Source organism: Cetorhinus maximus, chromosome 12, assembly GCF_964194155.1.
Source record: "Cetorhinus maximus chromosome 12, sCetMax3.hap1.1, whole genome shotgun sequence".
In the NCBI taxonomy this organism is placed as follows: Eukaryota; Metazoa; Chordata; class Chondrichthyes; order Lamniformes; family Cetorhinidae; genus Cetorhinus; species Cetorhinus maximus.
The window spans coordinates 14,836,799-14,860,562 of NC_135890.1; the positions used below are offsets into that span (position 1 = coordinate 14,836,799).

At 46.0% G+C, this 23,764-nt stretch overlaps 1 protein-coding gene across 4 annotated transcripts in view; it reads right to left on the reverse strand.

Annotated features, from left to right (window-relative positions):
• The window catches only part of plxna4 (plexin A4), a 675,025-nt gene that overhangs the window by 368,538 nt on the left and 282,723 nt on the right, over nucleotides 1–23,764 (reverse strand). For all 4 annotated transcript variants that reach the window (XM_078553048.1, XM_078553047.1, XM_078553046.1 and 1 more), the window contains exon 4: nucleotides 20,588–20,719. In XM_078553048.1, the coding sequence (XP_078409174.1) occupies nucleotides 20,588–20,719 (132 nt within the window). The remainder of the gene's footprint in view (nucleotides 1–20,587; nucleotides 20,720–23,764) is intronic.

Below are 23,764 nucleotides of genomic sequence, written 5' to 3' on the forward strand. Positions count from 1 at the left end.
GTGACATCTGACGGACTTTTCTCAAGCAACAAGAACCCTAATCCAGCAACAGGGCACATCAATGAATCAGGCAAGTAGGTCAACAATCAAAACTGCATGGGAACATTGCAGGGTCGCCTGGCTCAAGCATCTGATCGCAGAGTCCACCACAAAGCATTGGCTAGATTCCACCTCTATCACAGGCATGTCATCTCAGAACCAACTCAACACTGAAAAATACCGACATACAAGGGGCAAGGCAAAAGGATATATACAAGGCTGATCTACAAAGAATATAAACACAGTAACACCAGGAGTAAAGCAGTAAAACATTGTTCCTTTTGTGGAGATTCTCTTTGAATTTTACAGAGTTTACCATTCAGAATAATTGCTCACATCTTTCCACGCATTGAAAATTATTCCGTCTACAAGTTCCTTGTACACCCTCCGGCAGGATTTGAAGGAGTTCAACCAAATTAGCGGAGAATCTGGCGCAACTTTTATCTCTACACGTGTACTTCAGTGAGGAATCACACTGCATGGCAGACCCCTTTCCCACTTTGCAATGAGCAAGGTTGTCAAGTGTTCCCGCTCAGGCTAGCACAAGCTGGGCACAAGACGCCTTCATGTTGCCTTGATGATGAGCTTCAGAGAAACATCCCTGCTGCTCTGCTTAACCTTTCCATCTCTCACACACTCCACTTCTGGGAGCTCTCACAGTAAGAATACCAATTAGCACCAATCACTTCTTTGAAAGTTGCAAGATTTTGAATTTTGAATTTGTTATTCTCCTATAGAGCAAAGTCTTCCTCCAAACAATAAAAGAAACATGGTTTGCCTTAAGTTTCAAGGTGGAAGAATGGAAAATAATAAGTGTGACTGGAGAATTGAAACAAAAAGCCAAAGGGTGTAGTTATACAGTACACACCAGGAATTGCAAAGCTCCTACTCAGAGGCTGAAAGACCCAAGTTAAACTGCTGGCTCAGTATCATTGTGCAGCCAGGAGAAATGGGAGGGGCACACAAAATTTGAAGGACAAGTTGTTTAAAAAAATTATATGGGATCCTGGGCTTTATAAACAGAGGGATAGATTTAACAAACAAGGGAGCTATGGCAAACTTTTAAGAATCTCTGGCTGGTCAGCTTGAGAAATGTAGAACCATACAGCACAGTAGGGGGGCCATTCAGTCCATCCTACCTGTGCTGGCACTTTGGAAGAGCTATCCAATTAGTCCCACTCTCCTTCCTTCAAGTATTTCTCCAAATCCCTTGGAAGTTACTGCTGAAGCTGCTCCCACCACCCTTTCAGGCATTGGATTTCAGATCACAACAACTTGCTGTGTAGAAAAATGTTTCATTTCCTCTCTGGTTCTTTTTCCAGTTACCTTAAATCTGTGTTGCTCTGGTTATCGATCCCTCTGCCAGTGGAAGCAGTCTTGCCCCAATTACTCTATCTAAGTCCCTCAGAATTTTGAACCTCTCCGTTAACTCTCTCCTTTGTTGCTCAATAGGGTTGCCAACATCAACATGGTTACAAGAACAGGTCAGAGGCTAGGAATCGTGCGATGAGTAGCCCACCTCCTGACTCCCCAAAGCCTGTCCACCACCTACAAGGCACAAGTCAGGAGTGTGATGGAATGCTCCCCACTTGCCTGGATGAGTGCAGCTCCCACAACCCTCAGAAGCTTGACACTACCCAGGACAAAGCAGCCCGCTTGATTGGGCAACCCATCTACAAACATTCACTCCCTGCACCACCGACGCACAGTAGCAGCAGTGTGTACCATCTACAAGATGCACTGCAGGAATTCACCAAGGCTCCTTAGACAGCACCTTCCAAACCCACAACCACTAGCAGCTAGAAGTACAAGGGCAGCAGATAGACGGGAACACCACCACCTGGGAGTTCCCCTCCAAGTCACTCACCATCCTGACTTGGAAATATATCGCCGTTCCTTCACTGTCGCTGGGTCAAAATCCTGGAACTCCCTTCCTAACAGCGCTGTGGGTGTACCTACACCACATGGACTGCAGCGGTTCAAAGAAGGCAGCTCACCACTGCCTTCCCGAGGGCAGTTCAGGATGGGCAATATGACCAGCAAAGCCCACATCCCGTGAATGGATTTTTAAAAGCTCTCCAGGATCCAGGAAATGAAGACCAATCTCCAGGTCGAAGCTCTGTACAGCCATGGAGAAAAACCATCTGGACATTAACAAAGATTGTTTTATTTTGTCATTTTCTTTGAGCATGTCTCTTTACCAGATATAAAAATATTTAAAATGGGGTAGGGGGTGATAAAGGCTGTTTGGCTGACATTCAAGCTTCATCCAATTGAGTAGAAAGTCTTTTCGCTTTCCAATTGGTGTAGGAAGGGAGTATGTCACAAGGATGGATGTGTTGGTCGACTAATGGCTGGAGCGTGGGGCCAAGGTATGTGATGAAACTTCCAGGAACACATTTAAATCACAGTTGGCCACCCTATTTCTCAAAGGAGAACGATCTCAGCTCCTCTGATCTCACCAGATACCTGAAGTCCCTCAACCACTGGTACCATCCTAGTAAATCTCCTCTGCATTCTCTCAAAAGCCTTGAAATTCTTCCTGAAGCATGGTGTCCAGAATTGGTCACAATAGCCTAGCTGGGGCTAAGCTGGTGATTTGTATAGATTTATTGAACGCTATAACAAACCCAGGGCAAAAATCCTTTCAGACAATGTTGTGATGCCTGCCTCATATTCAGGAGGTTTAATTGTATGAGTTCCCACCTCACACTCTCGACATCGGTTGTCCGACACATCCATGGGCCCACCTGGTCCACATGGCAACAAGAAAGTAAAGACTCTTCAGCCTCCCGAATGGATGATGTGTAACCATCAAACAGCCTTTGTTACCCATTTCCCAATAATTTTATAACCAATAAATGGGAGTGTTTAAAAAAGAAACACACAGGGTTTTTCTAATGCTCCCATAATTTTTTCTTCTGAGGGTCACTCATAGCCTGGAGATTAACTTTTACTTCCCGAAGGCTCCAGGGTAACCCTGGAGCTTTGGCAACCCCATTCACATTGTAAATGGACAGATTCCAGAGTATTCAGAACCCAACCAGGTAGCAGAGCCCTTCAAGACAGCGATAGGCAAAAGCATAATGGAATGATGCATGCTGCTCAAAACCTACTTTGGTAACCATACCTTTTTCTGTGTCCATTTTTACCTTGGGACATCGACCAACATTTACGCCGCACTTTTAAGTGCAGTAAAAATATCCCAAGGTGGGTCCCAGGAGCATTATCAGACAAAAAGTTTCACATTGAACCCAATGAGGAGGTACTAGGAGAGATGAACAAAAGAGGTAAGCCTTAAGGAGCAAATTAAAGGAGGAGAGATATTTGGAGAGGTTTAGGAAGGGAATTTCAGAGCTTAGGGTTCAGGCTGCTGAAAGCAGGGTGGACAATGGCGATGCAGTGGAAATCAGGGATGCGCAAGGGGAGGTCATGTTAAAGACAGGATATAAATGTTAGTTCTTGTTGTGCATGAGGCTTATGAAAACCAAGCCAAAAGGGATTCATTGTCTGTTGCTACATTCAGGCTGAGGCTAGAGGCGCCTAAAGAGAACTCGCATGAAATATGACTAACTTCGTTCCCTTCGACCATAAAATGGATAACAGATTCCGCAAGGAAAACTCTATACAATTTATGCTCCTGTTTCAGGCCTGGACAGATACTTTAACTGAATTTTACACCAATTCAACAAGATACATGGCAGAGACTGCAGTCTACTTAGGGCCTGAGGCTATCAAGCAAATGCAATTACATCCATCGCGTGAACTCATCCCCTCTTTTAACTGGATTTGCTTCTACTCTGCTGTTATGTTGGAAGGCACACAAACAGATCAAAACTAATTCAAGAACATGTTTTATCAAGCCTCCCGGCCCTTTCAAAACACAAATGTTTCTTTGCAGAAGCAGTAAACCCATTTTTCTGCTGCAATATTATTGATGCAATGTAGATTGAAATTCTAATGGAAGAGAAATTGGAACTCGCTGTTAACCCTTTAAAGGCTCAAGGGCAGTTGAGAAGTGGTCACTGTCATCCATCCTTACAGCATTCAGCAGTGTGGTTTTTGCCCAAGGCAGCAGGAGAATGGTGGCTGGGGATGGTGCAATGTGGGACCCACCTTGGGAGGTGGTGCAAGTCAAAAGAGGGTGGGGGAGTGTGGAAAGGTTGGTAAGCATATGTAAGTTTGGGGTGTGGGAGAGTGAAGGCAGCAGAGAGCACTGCTGAGACGGGCAGGGAATGGGAAACGGTACAGAAGGCGGACAAGGTTAAAGGAGGAAGGGGATGAGATGCAGGTGGTAGGGAGGGAAATGATGGTGAAGATAGAACTAGGTAAAATAGAATGGCAAATGGTAGTGAGTTTGGGAAAGGGTGAGAGAATTTGGGTGTGGATGAAGCATGTTATAACCAAGGGTGCAATAGAATTTGGGATGCTCCGAAAGACCCCAGGTAATAATTTCTATGGTCAGTGCAGCTCTTCCCAAACTATCGATCAGCATGCTTTGATAACTCTGTACATTGGACGGTAGCACATGGGCTTCCTACAAACTGGAACAGTAACAACAACTGCAACACACCAAATGAGGAGGGAGGGGACCAGACACCAAGGACAAATATCTACAATGTGAGGTGACCAAATTTATTTGCCTGTCATTCATAAAAATATTAGTGATCCAAAAATACAAAACTCTGAACTGAGGGCTTTGTTTCACAGAGCTATGCAACTTTGAGCTTTTCGAATCTCCAATTGCACTGTCCTACTCAAGCAACACGAAGGCAAAAATACCGATTTCTGTATCTGCGACGTTGAATTTAACCTTATTTTTTTTACTGGGAAATCTAGATGAAACTGCAAAGCTCATTCTGCAGGATTCTCCAAGGTTTAAAAAAAAAGCAGACAATGAGGTGAACGAAGATGAGGGCATCAAGATTGGGATTTAAAAGCCTGAAGCTAAGGGTGAAGACTGATGGAGGCAAGGAGTTCCACAGTTTTGAAGTCCTAGGAAAGATCAAGTTAGAGAAGACCACAGCACAGTAAGTCTCGCTTTCAACAGACTCAGAATATAAGAACGAGGAAGAGCATATTGAAGGCATATTTGGAGAAAGGGGAAAGGAAAGCCGAGAGAAGCAATGATGATAGTCAAACCATCAAAATAGAAAACAAGTGAAAGGTTGAGAACATGAATCAGGAAGATAATAATTTTGGACCATTCATATTATTGATAATTAGGGGTAAATTTTACTGTCCAAAAAAAGCAAAGATTTGCGTTTCTATAACGCCTCTCATGACATCACAAACCGTTTTCCAGCCAATGGAGTAATATTGAAAAGTAGTCACTGTTGTAATGTGGTAAATGTGGTAGCCAATTGGCACTTAGCAAGTTCCCCACAAAGAGTAATGTGACCATGATCCAAAGGTTGAAGGACAAATATTGGCCAGGGCACCAGGGAAATTAGTGCCATAGGATGTTTTTAGATCCAGCTGAGAGGGTAGATAAGGCCTTGGTTTAATGCCTTGTCTAAGAGACGGCACTTCCAACAATGTAACACTCCCTCACTACTGCACTGAGAGCATCATCATTGATTATCTGCTCAAGTCTCTCGAGTCGGACTTAAACCCACAACCTTCTGACTAATGGGCTGAGGATGCTATCACTGAGCCATGGCTGGTTATGACATGTAGAGCTCCAAACGTAGAATTTTGAGCATTTTACACACCCACCACCAACCCCCCCCCCAACACACACACATACACACACACACACATGCTCAATTTGCAGCCCTCAAGATCTTGGTGTCCGAATTGCCAACGAGCCTTCTTATCATTTGCAGCTATGCATCTTTTTTTAATGTTCACTCATCGGAGGAGGGTGTCGCTGGCTATGCCAGCATTTATTGCCCATCCCTAGTTACCCTTGAGAAGGTGGTGGCGAGCTGCCTTCTTGAACCGCTGCAGTCCATGTGGTGTAGGTACAGCCACAGTGCTGTTAGGGAGGGAGTTCCAGGATTTTGACCCAGCAACAGTGAAGGAACGGTGATATATTTCCAAGTCAGGATGGTGAGTGACTTGGGTGGGGGGGGATCTTCCAGGTGGTGGTGTTCCCATCTATCTGCTGCCCTTGACCCTCTGGATGGTAGCAGTTGTGGGTTTGGAAGGTGCTGTCTAAGGAGCCTTGGTGAATTCCTGTAGTACTTCGTGCACTGTAAAATTCCCACTTTAACACTGGAAAATGTCCCAAGATTCTTCACAGGAGCATAATCAAACAAAAAAGATTAACACCAAGCCCAGGAAGGCTGATTGAAACCCTGATCAAACAGGTAGATTTAAGGAGGGCCTTAAAAGGAGGAGAAAGCGAGAGAGAGGTAGAGAAAATACTTAAATTTATGTTTTAATGTCACCAAGTCATGACATTTCTGGAATTATTGAATGAAGAAAGTCCAACAGAAAATCTCCACAAATGTAACCTATTGTTCAGATAATGGGCGGAACCTTGTGCCCTTCCCTGCGGTGATTTTTGGTGCCGGGGGACATTTAATCGGGTGATGAAGGTAGCAGGTGGGGACCCTGCCCGCCTTCCTGTCTCCACCCATGAGCAGCCTTGCCACCAATTGAGGCCCTCAAGTGGGCCACTTAGGCTTCTGACTGGCCAGCAGCTCTCAGTGGGCGGAACTTCCACCCCCATGGGTGCTTGGTCCCAGGGTAAGCCCCGCCACTGACCTGTCAGGTGCCTGATTGGAAGACAATGCGCCAGACCTTCTGGAAAAGAGGCAAACACGGGACTCTCCAGTGGGCAGCCAAGACCCCCCATTGTCTCCTCAAGATTCCACCCAATGGTTTCCTTGATCTGTCAGCACTGTGTAATCACAAGCAGCTATAAGCTGGTCACGTTTTATTGACTGCTTTTCCACATTTTGATGACACATTCCCTGATCGTGATGATTAAGTCACAATTAAACATCCTCCAGCTGTGCATCACACAACCCAGTCAAATGGCAAAACTAGTTGACAGTAAATCTGCTTGCACAGAAAGATAATGAAATCGGATCAAAGTGTTGCATATAAATGATACATGGAAAAGCCTTTCACAATCACTTGTTTTAAGGCTAATTTTTTTTATAATCTTAAAATCAATGATACGGCGACTCAGAGAGATCTAGTCAGGAAATATACATTCCGAGCGTCAGTGTTCCGATATGGACTGGATGGGTCCCAGGGTCAATCTCCTTTCTGCCCTGAGTTTGTTTCTTATCGGCAAGACAGCTCTTTGGTCACTATGGCTGGTTTCAATACTTTGGGCAGGAGAAGGAAAAATCAGGCAGAGTTCTAACTTTTCAATAAGAAGATGTAAAGCTCACATAGGCTTATATTCATATAGTGATTTTCATGACCATCAGATGCCCCAAAGTGCTTCACAGCCAATGGAGTACATTTCCAGGGTAGTCACTGTTACAATGTAGGAAACACAGAAACCATTTTGGGCGCAATGAACTGCCACACATGTTATGAAGACCAGACAATCTATATTTTATGATGATGATGGAGGGATAAATATTGGCCAGGACAAGGGAAGACTTTCTCTGTTCTTCTTCAAAATAGTGCCACAGGGTCTTTTACATCCACCCCAGCAGGCAGACAGGCCTTTGTTCTTTTAATTAATTAATAAGATGTGGGCTTCACTGGCTGGGCCAGTTTTTATTGCCCAACCCTAGATGCCCTTGAGGAGGTGGTGGTGAGCTGCCTTCTTGAACTGCTGCAGTCCATGTACACCCACAGTGCTTTAATGTCTCATCTGAAAGATGTCACCTCTGACAGTGCAGTACCCCCTCAACACAGCACTGAAGTGTCAGCCTTGGTTTTAGTCCTCAAACCTTGAAGTGGGACTTGAACCAGAAACTTTGTAGCTCATAGGCAAGAGTGCTACCAACTGAGCCACAGCTCACACATAGCAATGGCTTAATGACCAATGTGGTGTGATACCCTTCTCGGCTCCCCCAACTGCCAACCCCACCGACTGGAAATAGGCATGTGCAGACATAGGTTAAGAATAAGACCAAGTGTAGTTCTGATGCCTTCACTCAGAAGAAACAGGAGGAGTAGGTCATACGGTCATTCAAGCCTGGTCTGCCATTCGATAAGGTCATAGTTGACCTTCTACATCAAGTCCACTTTCCCACCCTATCCTCCATCTCTTTGATCCCATTATGTCACAGTCTAATAGCCTGACAATAGTCACACATGACGAATAGTTCCCTTGGCTGAGGTACTAGAGGGTTGCCAACACCATATGCCAATGAGAAGGGAACTTGTATTTATATAGTGCCTTATGGTGCTCTCAGGATCTCTGAAAACACTTTACAGCCAGTGCTTTGAAGTATAGTCATTGCTGTTACTTGGGCAAAGACAGCCACCATTTGTGCACAGTAAGCTCCCACAAACAGGAAGTGAATGAATGATCAGATAACTTCTTGACGGGTGCGTTTGTGAAAAATGTTGGCTCTCTTACGGGAGAACTCCACCGTTCGTCTTTAAATCAAAATCTATTTAAAACCACTTGAAAGGGCAGACGGGCAAACATGGCTTCTCCTGAACAGTTCAAGAAGACAGTGCAGCATATCCTCAGGAAAATATTGACATGTCACCCGAAAGGATGTTCCCAAACTTACAGTGAGACCTGGACCCAGAATTCTGGCTCGGAGACAGAATGTTACTGAGCTGGGAGTCAGGGTACGAGGGGGGAAAGGAAGAACATGGGAGGAAATTTAAAATGATCTGTCTGTATGAGCTGAAGTGTACACAGTTCGTGTGCCAGTAGCGACAGCGGACTTCACAATTCCATTGTGTTGATCACTTGGGGAATAGCTGGTTCATTCCAGTGTTTATCATCCCCTCTCTCTACAAATGTGACTTGTCAAATGCTAATGTGAAATGTAAGTGCAGAACACACACACACACAAACATCCCCCACCCCTCCCCACACACACACACACATACCCCCCACCCTCCCCACACACACACACAAACATCCCCCACCCCCCCGCCACACACACACATACCCACACACACACACACACACACAAACACCCCCCACCCTCCCCACACACACACACAAACATCCCCCACCCCGCCCGCCACACACACACATACCCACACACACACACACTCACACACACAAACACCCCACCCCTCCCCACACACACACACAAACACCCCCCACCCACCCCCCACACACACCCCACACCCACACACACACCACAAACAACCCCCACCCCTCCCCACACACACACACAACATCCCCCACCCCCGCCACACACACACATACATACCCACACACACCACACTCACACACACAACACCCCCACCCCTCCCCACACACACACACAAACACCCCCACCCCCCCCACACACACCCACACCCACCACACACACACAAACCCCCCACCCCCCACCACACACACCCCCACACACACACACACCAACCACACCCCACCCCCACACACACACACACCCCACCCCCTTCCCCACACACACACCCCCACCCCCCCCCACACACACACACAAACACCCACCCCCCCCCCCCACCACCCACCCCCACCCCCCCCACACACACAAACACCCCCCACCCCTCCCCACACACACAAACACCCCCCCACCCCTCCCCACACACACACACATACCCCACCCCCCCCCCACACACACACACCCACCCCCCTCCCCACACACACACATAACCCACCCCCCTCCCCACACACACACATACCCACCCCCCCCCCCCACACACACATACCCACCACCCCCCCACACACACAAACACCACCAACCCCCCCCACACAAACACCCCCCACCCCCTCCCCACACACACACCCACCCCCCTCCCCACACACACATACCCACCAACCCCCCACACACACACAAACACCCCCACCCCTCCCCACACACACACATACCCACCCCCCTCCCCACACACACATACCCACCCCCCTCCCCACACACACATACCCACCATTCCCCACACACACACAAACACCCCCCACCCCTCCCCACACACACACACCCCACCCCTCCCCCCACACACACTCACATACCCAACCCCCCTCCCCACACACACACACATACCCAACCCCCCTCCCCACACACACATACCCACCATTCCCCACACACACACAAACACCCCCCACCCCTCCCCACACACACACCCCACCCCTCCCCCCACACACACTCACATACCCAACCCCCCTCCCCACACACACACACATACCCAACCCCCCTCCCCACACACACACACATACCCAACCCCCCTCCCCACACACACACACATACCCAACCCCCCTCCCCACACACACATGCCCACCCACACACACACACACACACACCCCACCCCCACACACACACAAACACCCCCATCCCTCCCCACACACACACACCCCTCCCTCCACACACACACAAACACCCCCATCCCTCCCCCACACACACACACACCCCCCATCCCTCCCCACACACACACACACCCTCCTCACACACACACAAACACCCCCATCCCTGCCCACACACACACACACCCCTCCCCACACACACACACACCCCCCCCACCCCTCCCCACACACACGCATACCCACCCCCCCTCCCCACACACACAAACACCCCCCACCCCTCCCCACACACACGACCCCCGCCTACACACGTACCCACCCACCCCCTGCCCCCACCACCAATGATATCACAGCTGAAAGTATACAGCTCCTCCACTGAACCTTCTTGTAATTATATCTTACACTCCCTGTTATTCAATGAACTGACTAATCAACTGTAATAATCAATAGACCGGATGGTACAATTTTAAATCATAAGCTTTTAAGAACTAACCATTTCTAAACAGGTCTCCATATCTCATTTTCAATTAAGGCAATCCAACACGTGGTGCCTCTCCGATCACCCTACTATCCACAATATCCACCCACCCCCCTCCCCACACACACAGCCCATCCTCACTGGTGAATACCAGGTAGTCCAGTCCGACCTTTCCTCAAAGCTCTTTGCTTCTGATGCAGAGTTTGAACAACAATGATGCAAGCTTCCTGTGGCCTATTGAATTAAAAGGTTAAGCCGCACAGTTGGATTGCACAGGAATCTCCCGGCTGTATGGATCTTACTTTTCTCTTTCCAGAAAAAGAACGGATTTAAGACTAAAACTAAGGCTCGCTAAAGCACATAATCCCAGCAGATAAGGGCAGCGACAATACACAGGAGTTGGACTGAAGAAATCTTATTAATTTTGCCGTGCCACAGTCCCTCACTGACCTGCTGCCTAACCTTACTGTCCTTAGCGTTTGCTTGAGCAAGATCCAATATTGTAACATGTGCTCTGAGGTTGGAGTCTGCTTGGTGATGTTATAAAATCAAGCATCTGCCTCTCAACTGCTCCAATCGTCAGGTGATCGGAGAGATTTCACACGAGTGGCGCTATTGCAGAATCAGTCTCGGCAGAGGAGGCCATTTGGCTTCACCGTTCATGTGCTAGCTCTTTGAGGCCGTCCAAGGAGCCCCAGGCACCTACCCTTTCCCCAAAATCCTGTAGATTGTGTTCATCTCTTCAAGAACGCTCCTCATGCCCTTTCGAAAGTTACTTTTTTTACTCATTCATGGGATGTGGGCATCGCTGGCTGGGCCAGTATTTATTGCCCATCCCTAATTGCCCTTGAGAAGGTGGTGGTGAGCTGCTTCCTTGAACTGCTGCAGCCCATGTGGTGTAGGTACACCCACAGTGCTGTTAGGGAGGGAGTTCCAGGATTTTGACCCAGCGACAGCGAAGGAACGGCCGATATATTTCCAAGTCAGGATGGTGTGTGGCTTGGAGGGGAATTTCCAGGTGGTGGTGTTCTCTCACAACTGAATGTCCTCCCACCATCCTTTCAGGTGGTAAAGCAGGGCCTTCCAGCGCACCTGAGGCCCATCAATTCAGAAAGAACCTAGAAGCTCCCCACACTCTCCATTACAGCATCCAACAATTTCTCCATTGATTCCACAATTTCCATTTCCCTACCCTACCAAAAACACTGCTCCGTGCACTGAGGGTGACTCTACTCCTGGCCTAACAACTGAGAGGCCACGAGTTCAAATCTCATCATGGTAAGTTTGAACAAGTAAATTCAATACATCCGATAAGTTCTTTTCTGATAGGAACCCACAAATTATTATTGAAGTTGCTAGGTTGTCTTTGAAAATCTGACCAATTCACTAACACCCTTAAGGGAAAGGATTTTGTCTGGCCTCCATGAGATTCTAGTTCACATTATATGGTTGATTCTAAATGCCTTGTGAAGTGGACCATTCAGTGGTAAAATGAGTGCGACAAAATCCAACGAGGCAGAACACCATCATCTTAAGGTGGCAACCAGGAACTGAGTATACATGTGACTGCATGGATGATGCTTAAACAAAAAAACTTCCTGACATCAATCCTGACATAAAGCCAAATGGCTTTTATCACCTTTATTGATCTTTTAGCCTGATTTGGGTTTTAAAATGGAAGTCCGAGGGTGGTTTTTCATCTTGACAGACTGGGCGGTGATCTAACCAAGCAGATGGCCCACCCATTATCGAACTGGTCTAGCTTATCATTCAATTCAGTTCAACGGAATGAAGCATGGGGAGGGATGGGGTTCTTCAGTAAGTGCGGAAATCAGCTATGCCTGTACATTGCCCAGGCCACAAAGACAGAACTCTCCTTCTGATCTCATCTAATCCACGGGCTTTTGTGGTGTGCAAACAATCTAGCCCCCCACCACCACTGGCACAACGAGAGGGGCGCATGAGATCTCGCTAGTGTGATGCACAGATGTGGAGAGGCAATCAAGACCCGGTAGGAAGTCGTTTAAAAGCCAGAACAGGGCTCAGCCAACCCAAGCTCCACTACATGCGAGTGCACATGCCCACAGTAAACAACCGCCTACATCAGCCGCTCTTTTACCTGCTCCTTATTTACTTCTGCTAAATTAAGCAACATTTTAGTTGCAAAGAAAGGGTGGGATCCTTATTTAGACCAAAGTGGTCACCACCTGGCTACTCTGCATTCCAGAATGCAGTTTATTAGCCTGTCGCTTGTCAAGGAAACTCTCTGTGTTTGCTGGGGAAGAATGAAGGCACAGAGAGAGTGTTGTTCATAGTTTACTGACCATCATTTTTCAGTGAGGCTTTGACAGAGTATCTTCATTTTGGGGTCAGCACCGGGAGGATGGCAGGGCCCAGCACAAAGCCGGGTCTTCATGTTCAGCTGCTCACAACAGTACAACAGGGCTTTTTTCCTCTTTGTCCCTCCGACCTGTAAGGCAAGCTCCGACACAATGGTGTCTCTGAGCATACCAGAAGCTAACCAATCTCACAGTAGTGAAATACCTGCACCTTCTCAGCATAGTTCCCAAGGAGATCAAGCTGACCTTCATTTACTGAGCTGCCAAGTGCGACTTGCGCATAGAAACAACTTACTGTGCTGTCAAAAGATTACTTCCTCACTAGCAAGAAAAATCCCGCCTATAAACCTGTCCCAAACACAACAATTCTGTTTAATGAGAACATAAAATTGGATTGCTCCACAATGGCTCAGTCAATAGACCAGATGGTATGGCACTGAGCCATAAACTTATATGTACAGATAGCAGGAAAAACCCAGGCACAGCTTTAATCTCTGGACTGTACTAAGATAACAAGTCTCAGGCAGGGTATGGCGAAATTAGGATGGGGTATGTGGAAGTAAACTAAAAATAACAAGGATTCATGTGGGATACCAATTTATTCCTCTCACCTTTCAAACATTGCTCCTCTCACAGGTTCTTTCTCTTCTATTTAGTATTTAGCGTTTACTACTTAAGAGTTCCTATTTAGTGACCAATTTCTCATCCAATTCTACATTTTACCTTAACTTCCTCTGACTTTTAATTGCATTAGCAGTCTTTCATGTGTGACTTGTAAAAGCCTTCTGAACACCCTGATAATCTATACTAGAGTAGCAATATCTCTTTATCTGTAACATTGTTCAAAGAAACTGAGAAAAGGCCAGATGTTTCCCTTCAAAATTCCCATTTCTTATTAAGTCGTTGCCACATCCTTCAGCCTATCCCTTGATATAGCATCCGTTATTTTATTTCCCGATGAGCTAAGCCAATTGGGCCTGTGGTTGCCGATTCAGATACATCACCCATTTTAAACCACTTTAGTTGCTTTTAGTTCTATGGCCCCAGTGACCAAGGATTCATTCGCAATCACAGCCAGCGCGCTGCAAGATTTCCCACTGGCCTCACCACAATACACGCCAACTTGAGCAAAGAGATTTGTTGGTCCCTAGTCTTTCTGGCTTGTCAAATGCTTTACTTCGCCAACGTCTAGAATGCTTGGTGCAGCTAGTGTCTTCCTCAGTGGTGAATATATATAGAAAATATACACTTACTATTTTTAGCTATTTTATATTCTTCAGATCCTCTGCTACTGTACCGATCTCTACTGCAAGAACTTTTTAATGTTCTTCATAAGTTGCTTTGCAACCTCATCACTCAGATTCTTCCTGTCCCTTTAATATCTTCCGAACCGGCTTCAACATTCTTTGGAAAGTAATTGACTTGAATCCCCATGGCAACATGGAACCTTAACGTGAAAGGTCGTAAGTACAAGCATGTTTAAACTGGCCGTCAATGATCCTGTGCCTGTCGCATCTCAGCAGTTACATAGAGTCACAAAGCTGTAAAGTTCCTTTCAGCCTTTTTACAGCAAACAGAGACCCCTCTTAACCTTCCCCGAGCCTCGAAATAATAGGCGATCTTAAATATTCCTCTTGGAATCACATACTTGAGGGCAGAAGAAAATTGGTTTATCATTGACTCACATATCTGATCTACGAAAGGGCACTGGGGACTAATTCTCAGGTCTTCCCTCGCTACATCAGTGGTCAGTCAGAACTCACTACTCGCAAGGTCTAATTTTTCCAATTGTCTCTGTTTTTTCTTTCCGAAGACACTGACTCGCACTGGAGCATAACTCTCTAGGGATATGTCTCTTAACTAGAATCTCCAACACTGTCGTCCCAACCACCACTTATGTAACCACAGTCTTGAACAATTGAACCTCAATAATGACCATTAGTGGACTGTGAGATCCTCATTCTGATCCAAGAACATGCACTTTTCAGCAGGGGTTACCAGGTCAGGAGCAAAACACCTGGCTGTTTTTTCTCACCTCCCTCCCCACCGCCCACAGCTTGAAGATCTTAAAAACTATTCCAGCCATCCCACTTAGTTGGTTTGACATTACACCAATCTCTCAGCAAAAAGTTGATATTCTGTGACAAGTATCTCACCTCCTGACTCCCCAAAGCCTGTCTAGCATCTACAAGGCACAAGTCAGGAGAGTGTTGGAATACTCCCCATTCGCCTGGACGAATGCAGCTCCAACAACACTCAAGAAGCTTGACAACATCCAGGACAAAGAAGCCCACTTGAACAGCACTGCATTCAACATCTTAAACATTCAACCTTTCCACTATCAATACACAGTGGCAACATGGTGCATCATCTCTAAGAAGATAAACTGCAGCAACTCGCCAAGCCTTCTTTGACTAAACTTCAACATCCTGATGGTTACTAACTGCCAGGAATTTAACTAAATGAGCCATGTAAATACTGTGGCTACAAGAGCAGGTCAGAGGCTGGGAATTTTGTGGAGAGTAACTCACCTCCTGTCTCTCCAAAGCCTGTCCACCATCTACAAGGCACAAGTCAGGAGTGTGATGGAATTCTTCCCACTTGCCTGGATGAGCGCAGCTCCCACAACACTCAAGAAGCTTGAAACCATGCAGGACAAAACAGCTACTTGATTGGCACCCCATCCACCACCTTAAACATTCACTCCCTCCACCAACGACGTACAGTGGCAGCAGTGTGTACCATCTACAAGATGCACTGCAGGAACTCACCAAGGCTCCTTTGACAGCACCTTCCAAATCCACAACCTCTATCACCTGGAAGGACAAGGGCAGCAGATTCATGGGAACCCCACAACCTGCAAGTTCCCCTCCAAGCCACTCACCATCCTGACATGGAACTAGATCACAATTACTTCACTGTCCCTGGGTCAAAATCCTGGAAATCCGCGGGTGCTCTTTCCTGATATCTGCTAACAGTGAACAAGGTTCTATGTTGCCTCTCATCTCCGGGAATTAGAGATTAATCTCCAGGACAACACTGTGAGCGAAACGAGGAGTAAAACCATAGGGGCATTAAAAATATGGGGTGTATCTTTTTCCATTTTCTTTGAAGTTTTTGCTTCCTCATTATAAAGAATATTGAAGGTGGGGGAGAAAGGGTTTCTCGATTGGGCTGGGCCATTGCAGCCGGGAAGTCACATGACGAAACCTCCAGGAACACATCCTGAGTTGGCAACCCTACCAGCATGCATATAGAAAATTGCAGCTCCCTGCCCCGCCCCCACCCCTCACTGGCATAATCTGCAACCTCTGTATATTTTATGTGTAAACCCTGATGTTTCCAGAGTGCCTTTCCCATTAAACGATGTCTCTACACTTTTGCGCAGCTAATTGTTCTCCAAGTACACGGATTGCTGTGACGTAGACATGTGCGCTGGCCATTTTGCAACAGGATCACCCCACAAAGAGCACCGGGATGTACGGTTAGTCTGCCTGCTGTTTGGTAATATCAGCCGAAGGAAGAGTGTTGGCCAGGTCACGGCGTGAGAGTGTGAATTTCCTGCGCCTCTTATGCCATGGGACCTGGGCATGTCTCATCTCAATTAAGCAACCAGTCTGATTCAGGCTAGCGAGGCGAGTCTACGAGATTGAATTTGTAAGCCAGCAGCAGTCAGCTACGGAATGTTTGCTTTGCTTACAGTTGTTTTCAACCATAACAAAATGCGATTGTCTTTTCCTCAATGACCCACGCAGGATTGATTACGCTGGGAGACATTATGACAATGCCACGGCAAAAGCAGCGCACCCTTTACTTTTTGGTGCATTCTTTAAGGTAATGAGCTCCTGGATGGACGACATTCAGTCCAGTTTGCGAAGACACAGTAAAACCAAAAATCATAAAATGCCACGGCATTTTATTCAGGGGTTTGATTGATCGGGGCTGTCCTGCTCAGACGCAAGAAAAGTCAAACCACATGAGGCATGTGGTCTTGTGAGCTGACTGAGGAAAGCCTGTATTCATCCGTTCAGCCAGAACTCAGGATTTTAGCAGAAATGCTCCGTTTTTTTTTTACATAAGCCTACTTTCCCTTCTAATGCTAGGCTTTACAGGATGAGGCGAGAAAGGGCATGCGTTTGTATGTTCAGTCAGTAATACCTGAAATAAGATGCGATGTGAGATTCTTTTCCCCATTTTTTTTCCACGGATGGAAAATAAAATAATACAGAATTATGTTAAAGTCAGATTACACTGTAAACGTTTAATGTGGTTCTTTTTGATCTCTAACATGCCATCTGGTGCTCTAAGTCATTAACAGTTACTGGGTTTTGTTTAATTGTTTAATCACAGGATATGGGCATCGCTGGCTAGGCCAGCGTTTATTGCCCATCCCTAATTGCCCTCGAGAAGGTGGTGGTGAGTCGCTTTCTTGAACTGCCGCAGTCTACATGGTGTAGGTACGACCACAGTGCTGTTAGGGAGGGAGTTCCAGGGTTTTGATGCAGAGACAGTGAAGGAAGGGTGATATAGTTCCAAGTCAGGATAGTGGGTGAATTGGAGGACACATTGCAGTTCATGGTGTTTCCATGTGCCTGCTGCCCTCTTCTTTCTAGTTGGTAGAGGTCGCAGGTCAGGGGGTAGCTGCTAAAGAAGCCTTAGCCGATTGCTGTAATATTTCTTCCTATCATTACACTGCTTGTTTCTCCTTCCTCCCTATTGCGATGATTTTGATGTTATTTTCCCCCTTTAATAAAATGCACTTGTGTGGTTCCCTCTCTCCATTTTAATGGGCTTGGGATTAATTAGAACCCATGTCTACCTGCCCTCAACAGATTTACCTTCAGTTACATCAGGTATAATTATGTATGAATTGAGGGATTGGGTCACTATGGTGCTGCTGATCCATTGAGATCTTATGAGATTCATTAAGTGTTTGTACCTTCCCAGAACCCTGACATACACTGAGCATAAAGCTCCACTGACTCATTCTGTTTTATGTCTTGATATTTACAACTGCCACAGGCTGACAAAACCACTCCGACATTACACACTGTGTTATCAAAGCTAAGCACTGTACCAAAGGTGAACTGGTTAAAAGTACTGTTAAAAGTGACCCGGAAATCCAGGCCTATTCAGCAGGACTGGTGACTGCCCTCATCACCAGCCCTGAAAGGAGCCAACTAGTAATTCCTTTCAGCATGACAAGAGCGCAAGATGTCAGTGGTGATCTGTCAGAGAAAAGGCCACACTATACTTGATGACTCAGCACTGTTCAAAGCATGACAGCTCCGACTGCATCTAGCTGTTCTACCCCTGGGTTAAGGACACTGCAATCTAGAGACCCTGAATGGAAAGGCTAACCTTCCAAATGCAGAGATTCCACATCGGAACTGCCTGGGTATGGCAAGCAAAAGACATGCTGTTACAAGATCATTGTTTCACACAGCAAAAGAACAGAAATAAGACTTGCGCTGCAGATCTTGCCACGCCCCTAGCCAAGCTATTCCAGTACAGCTACAACACGGGCATCTGCCTAGCAATGTGGAAAATTGCCCAGGTATGTCCTGCACACAAAAAGCAGGACAAGTCCAACCCAGCCAATTACTGCCCCATCAGCCTACTGTCAATCATCAATAAAGTGATGGAAGGGGTCATCAACAGTGCTATTAAGCAGCAGTTGCTTAGCAGTAACCTGCTCACTGACATGCAGTTTGGGTTCTGCCAGGGTCACTCAACTCCTGACCTCATCACAGCCTTGGTTCAAACATGGATAAAACACCTGAACTTCAGCGGCAAGGTGAGAATGACTGCCCTTGACATCAAGGCAGCATTTGACCAAGAGCGGCATCAAGGAGCCCTAGTAAAACTGGAGTCAATGGGAATCAGGGGGAAAACTCTCTACTGCTTGGAGTCAAACCTAGCACAAAGGAAGATGGTTGTGATTGTTAGCGATCAAACATCTCAGTTGTAGAACATCACTGCAGGAGTTCCTCAGGGTAGTGTCCCAGACCCAACCATCTTCAGCTACTTCATCAATGACCTCCCTTCCATCATAAGGTCAGAAGTGGGGATGCTCACTGATGATTGCATGATGTTCAGCATCATTAGTGACTCCTCAGGTACTGTCCATGTCCAAATGCAACAAGATCTGGACAATATCCAGGCTTGGGCTAAATGGTGCCAGGCAAGGTACCAGGCAATGACCATCTCCAACAAGAGAGAATCTAACCATAACCCCTTGACATTCAATGGCATTACCATTGCTGAAACCCCCATTATCAACATCCTGGAGGTTACCATTGACCAGAAACTGAACTGGACTAGTCATATAAATACTGTGGCTACAAGAGCAGACCAAAGGCTGGGAATTTTGTGGCGAGTAACTCACCTCCTGACTCCCCAAAGCCTGTCCACCATCTACAAGGTGCAAGTCAGGAGTGTGATCGAATACACATGAATACATTTCCAACAACGCTCAAGAAGCTTGACACCATCAAGGACAAAGCAGCCCGCTTGATTGGCACCCCATCCACAAACATTCACTCTCTCCACCACTGATGCACAGTAGCAGCAGTTTATACCATCTACAAGATGCACTGCAGGAACTCACCAAGTCTCCTTAGACAGCACCTTCCAAACCCACTACCATCTGGATGGATAAGGGTAGTAAATTCATGGGAACACCACCATCTGGAAGTTCCCCTCCAACTTACTCACCATCCTGATTTGGAGAAATATCACCTTCACTGTCACAGGGTCAAATTTCCTGGAACTCCCTCCCTAACAGCACTGTGGGTGTACCTACACCACATGGACTGCATTGTTTCAAGAAGGCAGCTCACCACCACCTTTTCAAGGGAAGTTAGGGACAGGCAATAAATGTTGACCTAGCCAGCAACGCCCATATCCCATGAATGAATAAAAAAAATAATTTGGCATTGCAACAAGGCATTTTGAGAGTACATACCAGTTTCCATGCTCTCTTGACTCACTGTTGAGTTCCAACTTAAGAACTATGCCCCCCATATTCAATCCTATACTCAAATGTGCTCAGCTATCACCAGCATCCCTACTGTTCACCATTGCTTCATTCTTCAGCTCCTCAATTGACTTGAAAATCTTTATCCTTTACACCTCCAATCTGTGATCTCTCACCCTTCCATTTACCCATCTCACACCCTCCCCAGCCATTACCAGGCCATTCACAAATTCAGTGCCTCATGTGACACCAAATTGAGCTTTAAATGTCTATTGGAAATGGGCCCAAAGTGCTTGCTGGAATTCAAATCTTGGTAACTTCCAATTCCATCTCTATAACCCACACAACTGTGCCATGTAACCGGCCTGTAAACATTGCAAGGGCCTTACCTGCTTTTCTGACATGACATAGAGGTATTGATGATCCATGGACAACGACATGTCTCGCAGAATGGCACCACTCTCCACGACCTGAATAGTCTCATACTGCAGGGCACCATGGGAAGGCCCATCTACACGGATCTGTGAACGAGAGAGAGAGAGAGATATCACTTACTGAACATCTTTCAGTTTTTAAAAACTTCTATATTATTCATCACTAACATTTCCTGAAGCTTGTACTTATTAGTCATTTATGTGATCACAAGTAGAACGTCTCCAGGGCTTAGCAGCACATTTTATTTCCCCGGTATCTCCCAATTTTTTCCCTTCCTCAATGGAAAAGAAAGCCGCCTTGATGGCATATAGTTCCAACTTGTTGAGGACGATTCCACCCACAATCTATCCCACACTCAACTGTACTCACCTATCACCGGCATACATCCAGGATGTTGGGCACTTTCTGGCCCCCTCACCTAACTGGTTGGAACTCGAATGTAAATTTGACGCTAAGTGTTGGGCAAGTTTTCCTACTGTGCACTTTCAGTTAATGACAAATGGTGATGATGCTGAGGCCAAGTTGATCCCCAGTTGAGACCATTTAACTCAACATGAACTAGGGATCCAACCCAGAATCTTCTTGACTCATAACACATGCAGAGGCAGCACTAAACCACTATTCCTTCTGTAAACACTTTTAGTTAAGTAATTCATAGCCTTCTTATTGAAAAGCACCTATAATATGGAAAGCCTTTAACCAGCTGCGAGTGCTGCAAGGTATTCAAAATTGTCAACCTGCCCCAAACATGAGGAAGGATGGGGTATCTCAATAAGAGTTACTGATCACAGCAAATTCACTAGGAAGAGCATTGAGTAGAAGCCAAAGGCAGCCTACAGATTGAGGGAAGACCAGACATTGAGGCACCAATGCTTAGTCTCGCATGCCTCCTACCGGACATGAAGGAATATCAGATCATCATACAACAGTGGGGAATAACATTTGAGAACATACAAACTCTAAATAGTATTTTCACATGAAATTTATAACTTTCTTGCAATGAAATTGGGATCATTCCATTCATAAAATATTCCATGACATTATGTTGTCAGGTTACAGGCCATTGCTTAGACCAGTGATCAGTCCTATATTACAGCTCATCTCCTGCATTAAACAGAAATCTAGCATTACAGTACATTTCCTATAGCAAATGGAAACCCACTATTACAGTCCAGTTTTTATGATTCATAGCCAATACAACATCTCGCACTCCAAGGTAGGTTCAAAATCACACAACATCTCCTACTTCCATTGTAGGGCCATGAACTACACCTGTTGCTTCTCTAGCATGAAAGGGCCATAACTACATTGTTGGTCAATCTAACATCACAGGATATTAATACATTCATAGTCAGTCCACCACCACAGCTGATTTCCTCTATCCATGGTTAGTCCAATATTCATTCTATTAATACTTACTCTTTTTCATTGATAACAATAGTGACTCCATTTGTAAATATCAGGGGATGGCTGGCGGCTATGGAACTGAACCGCACCAGGTAATAGGACCTTCTGAGGTGGTTGCCTTGGTGAGGAAAAGGAGTGAAAGAAATCTATGCAAAATATTCCATGATGGTGGACCAACATTGGGATTAGAGAGTAAGGGCAATGTTCCAATTTCATACTTCGTACAGATTGGTTCGGTTGGCAACAGCCTCACCTCCGAGTCAGTAGTTTGAGGTTTCAGATACCACTGCACTGGCTTGAACATAAAATTTAGGCTGTTGGAGATGCCATCTTTTCACTGAGACATCAAATGAAGGCCCAGCCAATCCCCACAGGTGAACATGAAAGATTCTGCGACACTATTTCAAAGGAGAGCAGGGAGGTTTTCCTAGTGTCTTGGCCAATGTTTATCCCTCAACCAGTATCACTAGCAACAAACAGACTATCTAGACATTATCACATTGTCGCTGATGCAATCCCGCTGTGTGCACATTGGCTGTCGTGCTCCCTACATTACAACAATGACTACACTTCAAAAGGCACGTGATTGGTTGTAAAACATCTGGAACGTCATGAGGTCGTGAACAGCGCTGCAGAAATACACGTTCTTTCTTTTCTTTCGTTCCAGCTCAGAACCTCGACTCATGGCAGCTCTCATCAGAAGGTCAGACATGCGCCGTACAAGATTCTCTAACCGGGGGCAGCATGATGTCGGGAAATGTTACCCCCTAACGTTCGAAAAGCCTTTCTCCAGGTTTAAAGAGCCACAAGCAATATAACAACCCACGAGCTTTCACTCGCCCTAGGTAATGCTCCTATTCCTTCTGTACAGAATGCAAGCTATTTATTTGAGTTATGTAAACTACAATGATCACATTTACAGGGTTTACAGGGAGATATCTCATGCTAATGATGGCTGTTATGTACCAACAGGGGTAGGTTTGTGTACTTAAGATGAAAATGAAACGTTTCACAATCCAAAATGTTTAACTGAACGCCAGGTAATTAGTGAGGCAGGAAATTACTGTATTCACTGTCTCTCTTCCCCAGGTCTGTGACTGTTTCCTACTGAGAGGTGAGAATTAAAGGAATCAGTTACCAATTGCACTTGGCACGTTTTTCATCTGCCTGCGTACACCCCACTGTGACCACAATCTTCCCTAATGCCACTTGCTCCAGACTGTGGAGCCAGGAGTTACTGTTGATTGACAGGTCACAGCAGTTGGTAAGAACTCTTGCGTGTGAAATATCCATTTCTCTCAGAAATAGAGTTTTAATTTATTTCCTGGAGTGTCCTGGGCAGCCTTTGCCCCTCAACCAACACCACCAAAAATAAATCAGCAGTTATTTTTTTTTTCATAATGCTGGTGGTGGGATCTTGCTATGCGCACATTGGCCGCTGTGTTTGCCTCCAGTACACCAACCAGGGCGCTTCACGAGTAATCCATTGGTTGTTGAAGTGCTTTGGGACATCCGGAGGAGGTTTAAAAACATGCTATAAATGCCTCTACTTTCTCTACTTTCCTTGTTAAACTGTGCTGAAGTATTTTTGGTATTGTATTCCCATTGTCTGGAGGCAACTAAATATTCACAAACATATCACTGAAAGACAATGAATTCTTCTCAGAGCCCCACACATAATGCCACTCCCATTGTACAGAGTACCAACTGAACAAAACCATTTC